The sequence below is a fragment of the Tamandua tetradactyla genome, chromosome 3 (assembly GCF_023851605.1).
Source record: "Tamandua tetradactyla isolate mTamTet1 chromosome 3, mTamTet1.pri, whole genome shotgun sequence".
NCBI classification, from domain to species: domain Eukaryota; kingdom Metazoa; phylum Chordata; class Mammalia; order Pilosa; family Myrmecophagidae; genus Tamandua; species Tamandua tetradactyla.
In genome coordinates, this window is record NC_135329.1 from 191,449,221 (window position 1) to 191,466,200 (window position 16,980).

Here is a 16,980-nt window from a genome sequence, read left to right on the forward strand (position 1 = left end):
ACTCTCCCAGTCAGTGTATTAGTTAGAGTTCCTTAGAGAAACAGAATCAACAGGAAATATTAATAAATATAAAATTTATAAAAAGTGTCTCACATAACCATGGGAACATAGAGTTCGAAATCTGTAGGGCAGGCTGTGAAGCTGACAATTCCAATGGAGGGTCTGGACGAACTCCATAGGAGAAGCTCATCAGCTGAAGCAGGAAGAGTACCTGTTCCTTCTGAATCCTCCTTAAAAGGCTTCCAGTGATTAGATTGAGCATCACTCTTTAAAAAAGACACTCCCTTTGTCTAATTACAAATGGAATCAGTTGTGGACGTAGCCAACATGATCATGATTTAATTCATACCTCTTCCCCAGACCTCTCTGTCACCAATTTTCCAATTATGTTCTTTCCAAGTCCCTGACCACCCAGCCAAACCATTAGCAACAGCCCATGAGTCAGTGTATAAACACACCTCTGGCTAGCTCTCCAAGCAAAATGAACAACCAGGTGCACTGCTCGAAGTTCTACTCACTGGGAGGATATCCCCTCACCACTGTTCTTCAAGGACACCCCAGAAAGGGGTTGTAGTACTGCAGCTGTTCACTTCTGGGTGGTACATGCATATCATGCTGAACAACCTATAAACCAGGCCCGAGTTTTTTCTTCCTCAGTCAATTCACTGTTAAGGAACTCCCCAAGAGGCTATAGCTCTGGTCTGGGAAAGAGAAGGTAATGTGGAAGGACTGAAGACCATGAGCATATGGGCCACTCATGAGCAGCAACTCAGATCTTAACTTGGTGGCCCACGGTTAAGCGTTTGGTCTCTACTAAGGCCCAGTGGCAGGACAAAAGCTGTTTCTCAAAAGGAGAGTAGTTATCTGCAGCAGATGGTAAGGCTTTGCTCCAAAATCCTAAGGGTCTGTGTTGTGATTCTTCTGTAGGGGCCTGCCAAAGGCTCCAAACAGCACCTCTATTTGCCACTGACACTTCCAGCACCAATGGATCTGCTGGATCATATGGTCCAAGTGGCAGAGTAGCTTGTACAGCAGCCTGGACCTGTCGCAAAGCCTCCTCTTGTTCAGGTTCCCAATCAAAATTAGCAGCTTTTCTGTTCACTTGATAAATGAGCTGGAGTAGCACACCCAAATGAGGAATATGTTGTTGCCAAAATCCAAAGAGATCAACTAGGTGTTGTGCCTTTTTTTTGGTTGTAGGAGGGGCCAGATGCAGCAACTTATCCTTCACCTTAGAAGGGATATCTCAACATGCCCCACACCACAAGACATCTAGAAATTTCACTGAGGTGGAAGCCTCCTGTGTTTTTGTTGGATTTATCTCCCATCCTCTGACACGCAAATGCCTTACCAGTAAGTCTAGAGTAGTTGCTACCTCTTACTCACTAGGTCCAATCAACATGATATCATCAATATAATGGACCAATGTGATGTCTTCTGGGAGGGAGAAACGATCAAGGACCCTGTGGACAAGGTTATGACATAGGGCTGGAGAGTTGATATACCCCTGAGGTAGGACAGTGAAAGTATACTGCTGACCTTGCCAGCTGAAAGCAAACTTGTTTCTGGTGGTCCTTATTAACAGCTATTGAGAAAAAGGCATTTGCCAGGTCAATAGCTGCATACCAGGTACCAGGGGATGTATTGATTTGCTCAAGCAATGATACCACATCTGAAACAGCAACTGCAATTGGAGTTACCACCTGGTTGAGCTTATGATAATCCACTGTCATCCTCCAAAACCTATCTGTTTTCTGCACAGGCCAAATAGGAGAATTGAATGGGGTGTGGTGGGAATCACCACCCATGCATCCTCCAAGTCCTTAAGAGTGGCAGTAATTGTTGCAGTCCCTCCAAGAATCCAGTATTGCTTCTGATTTACTATTTTGCTAGTTAGGAGCAATTCTAGTGGCTCCCACTTGGCTTTTCCCACCATAATAGTCCTCACTGCATGAGTTAGAGAGCCAATGTGGGGATTATGCTAATTGCTCAGTATGTCTATACCAACTATACATTCTGGAACTGGGGAAATAACTACAGAATGGGTCTGGGGCCCACTAGACCCACTGTGAGATGGACCTGAGCTAAAACTCCATCGATCACCTGACCTCCATAAGCCCCCACTCTGACTTGTGGACCAGAGTGACATTTTGAGTCCCCTGGAATTAATGTCACTTCTGAACCAGTATCTAATAATCCCTGAAATATCTGATCATTTCCTTTTCCCCAATGCACAGCTGCCCTGGTAAAAGGCCATCTGTCTCCTTGGGGGAAGGCTTGGAGGAAGATTAACAGCATAAATTTGTGGCAGTTCTCCCCCAAAGGGACCTGGCCTCCCCTTCATTCAAGGTGGATCTGGGTCTGTAAACTGTCTCAAGTCTGGAAATTGATTAAGGGGCCATGACTGTGTTTTTGTAATTCTAGTTTGACTTCTGTTCACTTGACCTAGAACTCTTTTGTTTATACAGCTCAAACAAGAATTTAGTAGGCTGCCCTTCTATTGTATTTCTAGGTACCTCATGATTTACTAGCTAACACCACAAATCTCTGTGAGTCAGATTATTTTGACTCCTGCTTTGAGTTTGCTGTCTATTATAATAGCCACATCCACCCTGTCTTTGGCGATTAAGTGCTGCCAAAGACAGCACCTGGCTTCTGCCAACTTGGGATCCAGTCATCCCCATTGTGCTTAAGGATTCCAGCTCAGTGACAGCAGTTCTCACAGTAATATCTGACCTACAGAGAAGTGCAACTACAGAGCTCTTCAGGATGATGGTGCTAGTCTCACAAATTTATTTCTCACTTTTCTGATAAAAGTGCATCCCCCAGACATTCCTAGGGTGTAAGAGCAGGCTTTGCATGATAAATCCACTCTAACATTCCAATCTCTCTAAGCCTCTGGCTCCCCTCTTCCACATTCTAACAGGGCAGTTCTGGCATTTCAACCAAAGGTGTCGGCTACCTTTTGATCCATGTTTCAGTCAACTATCCAAACAAACTGTGAATGCCTTTTCTAATCCCTCAAGCTATAACATTGAATGCAGAATCCCTGCTTAGTGGGCCCATATCAATAAATTCAGCCTGATCCAACCTTATTCCTCCCACCATTATTCCACACTCTTCAAATCCACTGCCACACATATTCCCCTCATTTCTGTCTGTATAAATTGGAAAATTCACACAGTTCTTTTGGAGTATAACATACTTCCTCATGTGTGATACTTTGTATCTCACCTTTAGGGTCCTGTTGGGACTTCAGTCTAGTTATAGGTCTGGAAGAAATGAGGGGTGGTGGGGGTGGGTCTTGAAAAGAATTAGAAGTATCTTCCAAGTCATTTGCTTCAGGGCATTCATTTGCAGTTTCATCTGGTGAAACAGGGTTAATCACTCTAAGGCTGAATCACTCTAAGGCTGATCCCTTCAGGTGGAGGCTGGGTGACCAACTCCTCAAGGCAGGCTGGAGGTGGGGCGGCTATGTCCTCAGGGCAGACTATTACAGGGTTATCTAGAGAAGACTCAGCATGACCTAGGGTTTCAACCTCTCCACCGACATCATTATCAATCCATATGTCACCATCCCATTTTTCAGGGCCCCACTCCTTTCCAATCAATGCCCTCACTTTAAATGCAGACACCATGCAAGACTGAGATTTCAGTTTACGTTGTAAAGTTGCTATTCTACCAGTAAGATTCTGAGTCTGATTTTCGGAGACCTCAAGTTTACAGCTACAGGAAATAATATGCTCCCTCAGGACACTGGCAGAAACGTCTACATCTGTCTTAAACTTAGGATTTGAAACCTTAAGCCCATCCCTTCCATTCATTAATGTATACAGTGTATCTAACAACAACCAGCCAACATCTCTATACTTGCTATTTCCACAGTACTCTATAATTGTATCAAAAACACTATTCCCCAGAGCCTGGCTTCATACAAGCGAAGCATTAGAAGAATCGAACGGTGATATTCTGACTATCTCTTTTGCCAACTCATTCCATGGGATTGGCAATGTCATTCTGTTTACAGGAATCAGAGTACTTAGTGCCTTTGAGTCCAGTCAGAGTAGAAAGCCATTCATAAAAACCCATTTTTAAGATTCTGTTTCTTAAGACCCCCCCTCCTGGTACCAAGTTGTATTAGTTAGGGTTCTCTAGGAAAACAGAATCAACAGGAGATATTCATAAATATAAAATTCATAAAAGTGTCTCACATAACCAAGGGAATATAGAGTCCAAAATCTGAAGGGCAGGCTGTGAAGCTGATTCCGATGGAGGGTCTAGACAAACACCACAGGGGAGGCTTGCCAGCCAAAGCAGGAAGAGAAACTGTCTCTTCTGAATCTGCTTAAAAGGCTTCTAGTGATTAGATTAAGCATCACTCATTAAAGAAGATACTCCCCTTGGCTGATTACAAATGGAATCAGCTGTGGATGTAGCCAACGTGATCATGATAATTCTATGAAATGTCCTCAGAGCAAGAGACAGGCCAGCACTTGCCCAACCAGACAAACATGTACCACCACCTGGCCAAGCTGATACATGGACCTGATGACAGCCACTGAGACCTTATTGTTACTTTTCCCTCTTTTGGTCAGGATGGCATCGTTGATCCCACAGTGCCAGGCCCAGGCTTATCCCTGGAATAAACCTCCCATGCTGACAGGGAGACTTTCACCCCTGGATGTCATGTCCCATGTAGGGGGGAGGGCAATATAAATGCTAGCACACTTTCATTGCCACAGGAGGAGAACACACCTGAAAATAAAAGTAAACTGGAGGAAAGCAAAACCAAAAGGAGAGGCAGATTCTTCACAACACCATGCCTGAAGGTAAACATACCCCTAGTTCAGAGTTTCCAGGTACATCTGCATCACCCGAAGGACTTAACAAAGAGATCACTGGGTCCCATCCCAAGACTTTCTGATGCAGATCTGGGGTAGGGCCTGAGAATTTCCATTTATAACAAGTCCCCAAGTGACAGTGATGCTGTTACTCCAGGAATCACACTTTGAGAAACCACTGTTCTAGATTTTTACTTAATCTAGTTTGAATTTTCTTTCTATCCCATATACTTCAGAGTCATGAGTGATACAGGAAGCAAGGAGGGTGATGGAGTTTGCTTAGAGGAAGTATACTCTCTGCTTATAGGGTGGTTATTAGAAGTACAAAACCTTAGACACTTTTGGAAAAAATTTCTGGGTTATCTATTAGGAGTAGATAGAGCAGTCCTGTCTAAAATTGAATAGGTACATTCCTACTACTCAAATCTAAATTAACACACAGTTTAACATCATTTCCATGTCTTAATTAAAAAACTATCCCCAGACACTGATGGCCAGTGCAGATTAGTCACATTTGGAATACAGTTGCCAGATAAAATACAGGATGTCCAGTTAAATTTGAATTTCAGAAAAACAATGAATAATTTTTAGGATAAATGTGCCCGATACAGTATTTGAGACAGTCTTTTACTAAAAATTATTTACCTGGACAACCTATTGTTTTTCTCTTCTCTTGGTACACCTGGCAACAATAATCTGAATGGGAATGTTTTAGAAGTACATTTTGAAAGTTCAAATAAAAGAAAATGCTAAGTGTTGTGATTACAGTTTATTAAAGGGATTGGTAATTTCGATTTAAGGAATTTTCCCTACTCCACTTCCCCTCATTCAGAGTGCAAAACCCAAAGATAGAATAAGAAAGACTAAAATGCTTACGCAGCTCTCGGAAATCCATTTTTACAAAGCACAATGATATTGACGATAGATCCTCCATGCTCTTTCATCCAGGAGTTATAAACTGTTGGATACAGATAAACAGCAGTCAGATTATATAGTATTCTGACCCTTCTCTGATTCCCTCTATTCACACATCACCTTTCTGATATTTAAAAAAATTTAGTTTACATTTCTTTTTTCTTTATTTTCTTTATTAAACATACCAACATACAAACACAAACATTCTTACCATATGATCATCCCACTCTACAATATAATCAGTAACTCACAATATCATCACATAGTTGCATATTCATCATCATGATCATTTCTTAGAACATTTGTATCAATTCAGAAAAAAAAAGAAAAGAAAACAGAAAAAAAATCCATATATACCATACTCCTTATCCCTCCCTTTCACGGATCACTAGCATTTCAGCCCACAAATTGATTTTAACATTTGTTACCATTAATTATTTATTTTTAATCCATATGTTTTACTCATCTGTCAATAAGGTAGATAAAAGGAGCATCAGATACAAGGTTTTCACAATCACAAAGCCACACTGTGAAAGCTCTATCATACAATCATCTTCAAGAAACATGGCTACTGGAACAAAGCTCTACATTTTCAGGCAATTTCCTCCAGCCTCTCCATTACACCTTAACTAAAAAGGTGATATCTATATAATGTATAAGAATAACCTCCAAGATAACCTCTTGATTCTCTTTGGAATCTCTCAACCACTGACACTTTATTTTGTCTCATTTCACTCTTTCCCTTTCGGTTGAGAAAGTTTTCTCAATTCCATGTTGCTGAGTTCCAGCTCGTTTTAGGATTTCTGTCCCACATAGCCAGGAAGGTCCACACCCCTGAGTTATGTCCCACACAGAGAGGGGGAGGGCAGTGAGTTTGCTTAACATGTTGGCTGAGAGAGAGAGGCCACATCTGAGAAATCAAAGAGGTTCTCTTGGGGGTGATTCTTAGGCCTAATTTAAGTAGGTTTAGCCTATCCTTTGCAGGGTTAAGTTTCATATGAACAAACCCCAGGATTGGGGGCTCAGCCTATTGCTTTGGTTGTCCCCACTGCTTGTGAGAATATCAGGAACTCCCCACTTGGAGAAGTTGAATTTTCCCCCTTTCTCACCATTTCCCCAAAAGGACTTTGCAAATACTTTTTTATTCACTGTTTAAATCACTCCAGGATTTATCAGGGCATCACTCTGGACAAACCTACAAAATCTCATGCCCTACTCAAGGTTCCATGTACTATTGTGTTCAATTAAGCTGTCCACATAAGTTATATTAGGAAATGCACTAGGTCAAAACATAAATTTTGTACCAAATAAACATTTTTTGCTTTAGTCTCATACATAAGTTAAAGTTTTAAAATATGAATTACCATCTAGTTTCAACACCCTGCAATACTGACATTCCTTTGTTCTTCCTCATATAAAACACTTTTAAACTTGTAAATTTAGTTACTATCATTATGCGCTCTAGGCATTCTTAGATTATACCATCTCAATCTTCATCGTCTATCTTTCTTTCTGATTTCATTTGTGCCCCCAGGCCTCCTCCCCCTATCATTCTCACATTCAGCGTCACTCAGTGTTCTAACATTATTGAATTACAGTTAGGTAGTATTGTGTTATCCATTTCTGAATTTTTACAATCAGTCCTGTTGCACAGTTTGTATCCCTTCAGTTTCAATTACCCAATATCTACCCTATTTCTCTCTCCTGATGGTCTCTGTTACCAACTGAAGTTTTCCAAGTTCATTCACTAATGTCAGTTCATATCAGTGAGACTGTTCTAGTTTGCTAGCTGCCGGAATGCAACACACCAGAGACGGATTCGCTTTTAATAAAAGGGGATTTATTTCATTAGTTCTTCAGAGAAAAGGCAGCTAACTTTCATCTGAGGTTCTTTCTTACGTGGGAAGGTTCAGGGTAATCTCTACTGGCCTTCTCTCCAGCCCTCTGGGTTCCAACAACTTTCCCTAGGGTGATTCCTTCCTGCATCTCCAAAAGCCTGGGCTGAGCTGCGAGGGCTGAGATGAGGTACGCCAAGCTGCTTGGGCTGTGCTACGTTGCACTCTCTCATTAAAGCACCAGCCAATTAAGTCAAACCTCATTTATTGCAGCAGGCACACCTCCTAGCTGACTGCAGATGTAATCAGCAACAGATGAGGTTCACGTACCATTGGCTCATGTCCACAGCAACAGAACTAGGTGACTTCACCTGGCCAAGTTCACAACTGAATCTAACTACCACAGAGACCATACAGTATTTGTCCTTTTGTTTCTGGCTAATCTCACTCAGCATAATGTCCTTAAGGTCCATCGATGTTGTTACATACTTTATAACTTTATTCTGTCTTATAGCTGCATAATATCCCATCATATGCATATACCACAGCTTGTTTAGCCACTCCTCTGTTGATGGACATTTGGGCTGTTTCCATTTCTTCGCAATTGTAAATAATGCTGCTACAAACAATGGTGTGCAAATGTCCGTTTGTGCCCCTGCCCTCATGTCCTTTGAGTAGATACCTAGCAATGGTATTGCAGGGTCATATAGCAATTCTATACTTAACTTTCCTGAGGAACCGCCAAACTGCCTTCCACAGGGGTTGTGCCATTTGACATTCCCACCAACAGTGGGTAAATGTGCCTCTTTCTCCACATCCTCTCCAGCACTTGTCATTTTCTGTTTTATTGATAATGGCCATTCTGGTGGGTGTGAGATGACATCTCATTTTGGTGTTGATTTGCATTTCCCAGGGAAGTTGAGCATCTTTTCATATGCCTTTCAGCCATTTGTATTTCCTCTTTTGAGAAGTGTCTGCCATGTCTTTTGTTCATTTTGTAACTGGGTTGTCTGTCTTTTTGTTGTTGAGGTGAACAATTTCTTTATATATTCTGGGTACTAGACCTTTATCTGATATATCGTTTCCAAATATTGTCTCCTATTGTGTAAGCCATCTTTTTATTTTCTTGACAAAGTTCTTTGATGCACAAAACTGTTTAATTATGAGGAATTCGCATTTCTTTCTTTCTTTTTTCAATGCTCATGCTTTGGGTGTAAGGTCTAGGAAACTGCCTCCTATTATAAGATTTATAAGACATTTCCCTATACTTTATTCTAAAAGTTTTATGGTCTTAGATTTAATGTTTAGGTCTTTGATCCATTTTGAGTTAATTTTTGTATAGGGTGTGAGATATGGGTCCTCTTTCATTCTTTCGCACATGGATATCCAGTTCTCTAGGCATCATTTATTGAAGAGACTGTTCTGTCCCAGGGGAGTTGGCTTGACTGCCTTATCAAAGATCAATTGTCCATGGATGAGAGGGTCTATATCTGAACACTCTATTCTATTCCATTGATCAATATATCTATCTTTTTGACAGTACCATGCTGTTTAGACCACTGTAACTTTGTAATATGTCTTAAAGTCAGGTAGCATGAGATCTCCGACTTCATTTTTCTTTCTCAGGATACTTTTAGCTATTTGAGATACCCTGCCCTTCCAGATAAATTTGCTTATTAGTTTTTCTATTTCTGAACAGTAAGTTTTTGGGATTTTAATTGGTATTGAATTGACTCTGTAAATCAATTTAGGTAGAATTGACATCTTAACTATATTTAGTCTTCCAATCCATGAACATGGTATGCCCTTCCATTTATTTAGGTATTCTGTGATTTCTTTTAACAATTTCTTGTAGTTCTCTTTATAAAGGTCTTTTGTCTCTTTACTCAAATTTATTCCTAAATATTTTATTCTTTGGGTTGTAATTGTAAATGGAATTTTTTTCTTGATTTCCCCCTCAGACTGTTCATTACTAGTGTATAGAAACACTACAGATTTTTGAGTGTTGACCTTGTAACCTACCACTTTGCTATACACGTTTATTAGCTTTAGTACGTTTGCTGTGTATTTTTCAGGGTTTTCGACATATAGTATCATATCATCTGCAAACAGTGAGAGTTTTACTTCTTCCTTTCCAATTCTGATGCCTTGTATTTCTTTTTCTTGTCTAATTGCTCTGGCTAGAACTTCCAACACAATGTTGAATTAACAGTGATAGTGGACATCCTTGTCTTGTTCCTGACCTTAGGGGGAAAGTTTTCAGTTTTTCCCCATTGAGGATGATGTTAGCTGTGGGCTTTTCAAATATTCCCTTTATCATTTTGAGGAAGTTCCCTTCTATTGCTATCTTTTGAAGTGTTTTCAACAGGAAAGGGTGTTGAATTTTGTCAAATGCCTTTTCTGCATCAATCGAGATGATCATGTGATTTTTCTGCTTTGATTTGTTGATATGGTGTATTACATTAATTGATTTTCTTATGTTGAATGATGCTTGCATACCTGGGATGAATCCTACTTGGTCATGGCGTATAATCCTTTTAATGTGCTGCTGGATTCGATTTGCTAGAATTTTCTTGAGGATTTTTACATCTATATTCATTAGAGAGATAGGTCTGTAGTTTCCTTTTCTTGTAATATCCTTGTCTGGCTTTGGTATGAGGGTGATGTTGGCTTCATAGAATGAATTAGGTAGCTTTTCCTCCTCTTCAATTTTTTTGAAGAGTTTGAGCAAGATTGGTACTAATTCTTTCTTGAATGTTTGGTAGAAATCACATGTGAAGTCATTGGTCCTGGACTTTTCTTTTTGGGGAGCTTCATAATGACTGATTCAATTTCTTTACTTGTGTTTGGTTTGTTGAGGTCGTCTATTTCTTCTCAAGTCAATGTTGGTTGTTCATGCCTTTCTAGGAAGTTGTTCACTTCATCTACATTGTCAAGTTTATTAGCATAAAGTTGTTCATAGTATCCTCTCATTGTTTCCTTTATTTCTGCGGGGTCAGTGGTTATGTCTCCTCTTCTATTTCTGATTTTATTTATTTGCATTCTCTCTTTTCTTCTTTTTGTCAATCTTGCTAAGGGTCCATCAATCTTATTGATTTTCTCATAGAACCAACTTCTGGTTTTGTTGATTTTCTCAATTGTCTTCAGGTTCTCAACTTCATTTATTTCTGCTGTAATCTTCATTATTTCTTTCTTTTTGCTTGCTTAGGGGTTAGTTTGCTGTCCTTTCTCTATTTCTTCCAAGTGGATAGTTAATTCCTCAACTTTTGCTTTTTGTTCTTTTTTGATATAGGCATTTAGGACAATAAATTTCCCTCTTAGCACTGCCTTTGCTGCATCCCATAAATTTTGATATGTTGTGTTTTCATTTTCATTTTTCCTCAAGATATTTACTGATTTCCCTTGTAATTTCTTCCTTGACCCACTGATTGTTTAAGAGTGTGTTGCTGAGCCTCCATATATTTGTGAGTTTTCTGGCACTCTGCCATTATTAATTTCCAACCTCATTCCTTTATGATCTGAGAAAGTGTTTTGTATGATTTCAATATTTTTAAATTTATTGAGACTTGCTTCATGACTCAGCATATGGTCATTCTTAAGAATGATCCATGAGCACTTGAGAAAAAGGTGTATCTGCTGTTGTGAGGTGTAATGTTCTATAAATGTCTGTTAAGTCTAGCTTATTTATTGTATTATTCAAATTCTCTGTTTCTTTTTTCTTCCTCTGTCTAGATGTTCTGTCCATTGATGAGAGTGGTGAATTGAAGTCTCCAACTATTATGGTAGAGGTGTCTATTTCTCTTTTTAGTGCTTGCCTCGTATTTTAGAGCATTCTGGCTCGGTGCATAAATATTTATGATTGTTATGTCTTCTTCTTGACTTGTTCCTTTTATTAATACATAGTTACCTTCTTTGTCTCTTTTAACTGTTCTACATACTAATTGGATATTAGTATAGCTACTCCTGCTCTTTACTGATTGTTACTTGCTTGAAATATCTTTTCCCAACCTTTAACTTTCAACCTATGTTTATCCTTGGGTCTAAGATGTGTTTCCTGTTGATAGCATATAGATGGGTCCTGTTTTTTAATCCATTCTGCCAGTCTATGTCTTTTGACTAGGGAGTTTAATCCATTAACATTTATTGTTACTACTGTATGGGCAGTATTTTCTTCTACCATTTGCCTTTTGAATTTTATATGTCATATCTAATTTTTTCTTCTTTTTATCTTTACTGATTGTTTTCCAAAGTGGCTGTACTGTTTTATATTCCAACCAACAATATATGAGGGCTCCAGTTTCTCTATTGCCTGACTTTTTTTTGGGTTCATGATCCAGGAATCGAACCCAGGTCTCCCACATGAAAGGCAAACATTCTAACCACTGAACTACCCATGCACCCTTGTCTGACTTTTTGATTACAGGTATTCTAGTGGTGTGAAGTGAATTGCTCCAGGGTGTATCATAGGAACTCTGGCTCAGGCACAACAGAAACTTTCAGTAAATGAATGCTTTACTATTTACACAGTGCAAAGTTCAAAAGAGCAGGTAAAGAGATCCCATCATGGTTAGGCCCCTGGGAAGACCAAATTGCTCAGGTCAAGATCAATGGATGGCAGCTCCACACACCCCACTTTGTGTTAGAGAAAAGACACAAGTTTGTGCTGTCTGAGGTGGGTGTTTATCTACCCCAGGTGAAGGATAGTGCCACTACAAATTTCCTGCCCTGATAAGCATCTAGGGCTGCTTACTTCTAGTTTCCAGGTTTAAGGTCTGGTCAGACTTTTTGATTAGACCTAACATCACCTGCAAGCTGTGGAATGGAAATAGACTAAAACACTGTCCTACAATAAAAGAGGAGGCAGAGAGTAAGCAAGGGCTAGGAGATGAACGTGGGTCTGTGACTTCTCCAACAAGTAGGTGTGAAGTGGTAGCTCAGTGTGGTTTTGATTTTGCATTCTTCTAATGACTAATAATGTTGAGCATCTTTACAAGTGCTTATTGGCTACTTGTATATCTTCTTTGGAGAAATGCTTATTCAAATCTTTTGTCTGTTTTTTAATTGGGTTCTTTTCTTATTATATTGAGCTTTATGAGTTCTTTCTATATTCTGATACAAGTATTTGATTAACTACATAGACTGGAAATATTTTCTCAAAGTTTGTGAATTATCTTTTCATTTTTTTAACATTGTCTTTTGAAACGCCAAAGTTTTTAGGTTTGATTATACCAAGAAGACCCACAGTGAATCTAAACTCTACAGGCTTCTAATTAAGGGTGGTTACTGAGGAACCTAAGGCTGTTAAGAGACTACTGACTTGAATGCTGGAAGGAATCAAAGCTTTGAGGTATGAAGCTTGGCATAGAAACTACTAGTTATCCCTCAATATTTATTCTTCCCTTTTTACAGAGAAATAGAATTTGTAGTTGGACACATATCTGCCCATCTATGTGAGATATAATCATTTAACTGAGTTCTAACTGATGAGTATGTATAAACATAATCATGCTACTTCCAGATGATGTCCTTTAGAGGAATAACTGAGCTCTTTGCTCCAATTCTTGTTCGTCTGGACTGCAGATATGATGGCAGGAATAGGAGCAGTCATATTGGGCCATGAGATGAAATCCATATGTCAAGAATAGTAGGGCAATAAGAATCCTCAGTCCCTAATGTTCATGAAACTGCCATACTATCCACAGACTACCTACCTTAAATTTTAATGTGAGGGAGAAATAAATTTCTATCTTACTTAAGTTCCCATTTTTCTGGTCTCTCCACTGTAGCAGTCACATCTGTATGACAACTAACATAACTTTATACTGCTAGTTAGATAAAGATGAAGTCTGGGAATAATGTCTGTAAAACCTTTGACTTAGCAATACTAAGTATATAATGTCTGATCCATGTTGGAGGGAAACACACATTTAATCAGAGTTATACTTGTTCAGTTTATCATAAAAAGCAATGCCTTGGATAGTTTGTAATAGAACCCTTGAGTTATTCAACTTCAGGAGTTTACTACTGTCACCCATGAAATGTAACCTTTAATCTAAAGACTATACATGCTAGTTAGTTAGTTGTTAGTCAGAAAGCAGGGGTAATCTGTCTCTCTTTTTCTCCCTGAAGACATGACTGAGTTAATAAGTCATTCCTTATGTGCTGGTTTGAAAGGAAGTATGCCCCCTAGAAAAGCCATGTTTTAATCAAAATCCCATTTCATAAAGGTAGAATAATCCCTATTCAATACTGTATGTTTGAAACTGTAATCAGATCATCTCCCTGGATGATGTGATTTAGTCGAGAGTGGTTGTTAAATTGGATTAGGTGATGACATGTCTCCACCCATTTGGGTGGGTCTTGATTGGTTTACTGGAGTCCTATAAAATAAAGCATTTTGGAGAATGAGAGATTCAGAGAGAGCAGAGAATGCTGCAGCACCATGAAGCAGAGAGTCCACCAGCCAGCAACCTTTGGAGATAAGGAAGGAAAATGCCTCCTGGGGAGCTTCGTGAAACTGGAAGCCAGGAGAGAAAGCTAGCAGATGACACCGTGTTCACCATGTGCCCTTCCAGCTGAGAGAGAGGTCCTGACTATGTTCGCCATGTGCCTTCTCACTTGAAAGAGAAACCCTAAACTTCATCAGCCTTCTTGAACCAAGGTATCGTTCCCTGGATGCCTTTGACAGGACGTTTCTATAGACTTGCTTTAATTTGGACATTATCTCAGCCTTAGAACTGTAAACTAGCAACTTATTAAATTCCCCTTTTTAAAAGCCATTCTATCTCTGGTATATTGCATCAGGCAGCTAGCAAACTAGAACACCTTATAACAGATTAACAGATTCATTTTTGAAAAACAAACTTAAGTGTGAGAGTTTTCTCTAATTTTATGAACAACTTTGTATCTAAATCTTTGTATAGTTCCTTAATAATTTTCTCATGAAAAAATTCCTAGAAATAAAATTATGAGTTCAAAGAATATCTACCTTTTATGAACACTGCCAAATTACTATTCAGAAATGAACCGATTTATATTCCTATATGGTGTATGAGACAATCAAGGCAGTAAATGTTGATGACAGGTAGCTTTTGAGTCCCTAACGATTTCTCTTGCAATGTTCTCTATGGTTTTCTGTGTTACTGATCACACTTGCCTGCTTTGCACATGTAGAAGGTTCCCGTCAAGTTGGTTTCAATCACAGCATGCCATCCTTTTGAACTGATGTGCTCGGCCTGAGAGAGGAACTGGCCTCCTCCATTGTTTACCAAGAAATTGATCTTACCATGAAGATCTAAGGTAGTTTTGATCAAATTATTCACCTAAAGAAAAATAATTAAAATGGTTAGGGGATGCAAGGGTAGTTCAGTGGTAGAAGTCTCATCTGCCAAGCAGGAGACCTAGGTTCAATTCCCAGTCCATGCATGTTCTAGTTTGCTAGCTGCCAGATGCAATATACCAAAAACAGAATGGCTTTAAAAGGGGAATTTAATAAGTTGCTAGTTCACAGTTCTAAGGCTGAGAAGTTGTTCCAATTAAAACAAGTCTATAGAAATGTCCAATCTAAGACATCCAGGAATAGATACCTTGGTTCAAGGCCAATGAAGTTCAGGGTTTCTTTCTCAAGTGGAAGGGCACATGGCAAACACCATGTCATCTGCTAGCTTCTTCTCCTGGCTTCCTGTTTCATGAAGCTCCCCAGGAGACATTTTCCTTCTTCATCTCCAAAGGTCGCTGGCTGGTGGACTCTGCTTCAAGTGGCTATGTCATTCTGCTCTGCTCTCTCTGAATTTCCTTCATTCTCTAAAATGTTTCCTTTTTTATAGGACTCCAGAAACTAATCAAGACCCACCCAAATGGGTGGAGACACATCTCCCCTAATCCAGCTGAACAACCATTCTTGATTAGGTTACATCTCCACAGAGATGATCTAATTACAGATTCAAACATATAGTATTGAATAGGAATTATTCTGCCTTTATGAAATGGGATTTTGATTAAAACATGGCTTTTCTAGGGGACATTCATCCTTTCAAACCAGCACAATGCACTTCCCAAAAGACAAACAAACAAACAAAAACAAGCAAACAAAATTCAACAAATGGTACAGCAATAACAGGCTACTCACATGGAAAGTAATGAAATGTGACCCCATCATACAGCATACAAAAAAAAAGTAAACTGGTTAATAACTAATTTGCTACTTGCGCAGCTCACATGTTCTAAGTGAATAATTTACCAGTGAAAAATTTACTAGTATCTAATACTCACAGATCATAAAGCTAAATCTGTCATTTTGATAACATGATTTACCCAAGAGCCTGGACCTCCCCCAGGTGGAGGAGGCCTCTGTTGTAACACCTTTTAAACTCCCAGGTCAGCATAAGACATAGGGATGACATAGCAAAGAAATAGCCTAAAGGGGGGTTGAAAAGGCACAAAAGATTGTCTCTAGCTGAAACCACATCCTTTCTATAGTCTCTATCCTGCTTCTCTTCCCTTCTCCTGAAGTCTCTCACTCAATAAATCCTTTGTATAAGAATTTCCTTCTTCTAGTGAATCTCATCCAAGACAGCTACATAGGAGAACCTGAACTACAGCCCTTTTAGGAACCATTACTGTAAGTTAAATGGGATGAATATATGAAGTATATATATTTGCATTACCTCCTCTTCTTTACGGATGTTGCATTGTATCGGAGTAACCCGAATCTGGCTGGTGGGAGGCAAGCTGGACTGCAATTCCTCTGCTGTAGATCTTAATCTATCGAATTTACGGGAGGCAATGACTACGTTACACCCTGAGGGGAACAAAACCAGAACAAATAAATATGCTTTCATCAGTTGTCCAAATCCCAATAATATTTAGAAAATATTACACATGTTCCTATGAAGATTAGAACACGCCTGTGCGCGGCTCCGGGGGTTAAGCTGCAGCCGCAGAGCAGTTGCTCGCGCAGAACTGGAGTCGCGGCCCCTACAAGCAGGGCAAGAAACAAGAAAACCCGCTGCGCCTCTAACTGCCGGCTACAAGGCGGCCCCAAAAGACAGAAAGAGATTTCTGCTTCTGAGCAAGATGGCGATGCAGGAACTGGATTGACCCTCCAGCTTGAAACAACTAAAAAACTGGATAAATATATTAAATAATGGTGTTCAGGCATTGGACATCAGGTAGCATAGGATAGTGTCTCTGCGAGAAGGGAGACAAACGACGGGAGCTCCGTGATTGTCCCCAGATCACTGCCTGGAGAAGCTTTCCAGGATGCAGCACAAAGAGAAGGAACGATGTCTGAGGCCAGCAGCCTCCCTGGAAAGAGGGGAAAATGGGAGTCCAGAGAGGCCAAGGCAGCTAGATGACACAGGGCATACAATGGGAGAGGAAAGGTACAC

The 16,980-nt window shown here is 39.7% G+C and overlaps 1 protein-coding gene across 6 annotated transcripts in view; it reads right to left on the reverse strand.

The window, feature by feature from the left end:
* PECR (peroxisomal trans-2-enoyl-CoA reductase) overlaps window positions 1-16,980 on the reverse strand; it is a 91,739-nt gene that overhangs the window by 58,045 nt on the left and 16,714 nt on the right. For all 6 annotated transcript variants that reach the window (XR_013173041.1, XR_013173039.1, XR_013173040.1 and 3 more), the window contains 3 exons: window positions 16,258-16,391; window positions 14,748-14,913; window positions 5,718-5,799 (listed from right to left, as the gene is read on the reverse strand). Coding sequence is in view for 3 of the 6 variants with exons in the window: in XM_077155060.1 (XP_077011175.1) it covers window positions 5,718-5,799; window positions 14,748-14,913; window positions 16,258-16,391 (382 nt within the window). In the remaining 3 variants the exon portion in view is untranslated. The remainder of the gene's footprint in view (window positions 1-5,717; window positions 5,800-14,747; window positions 14,914-16,257; window positions 16,392-16,980) is intronic.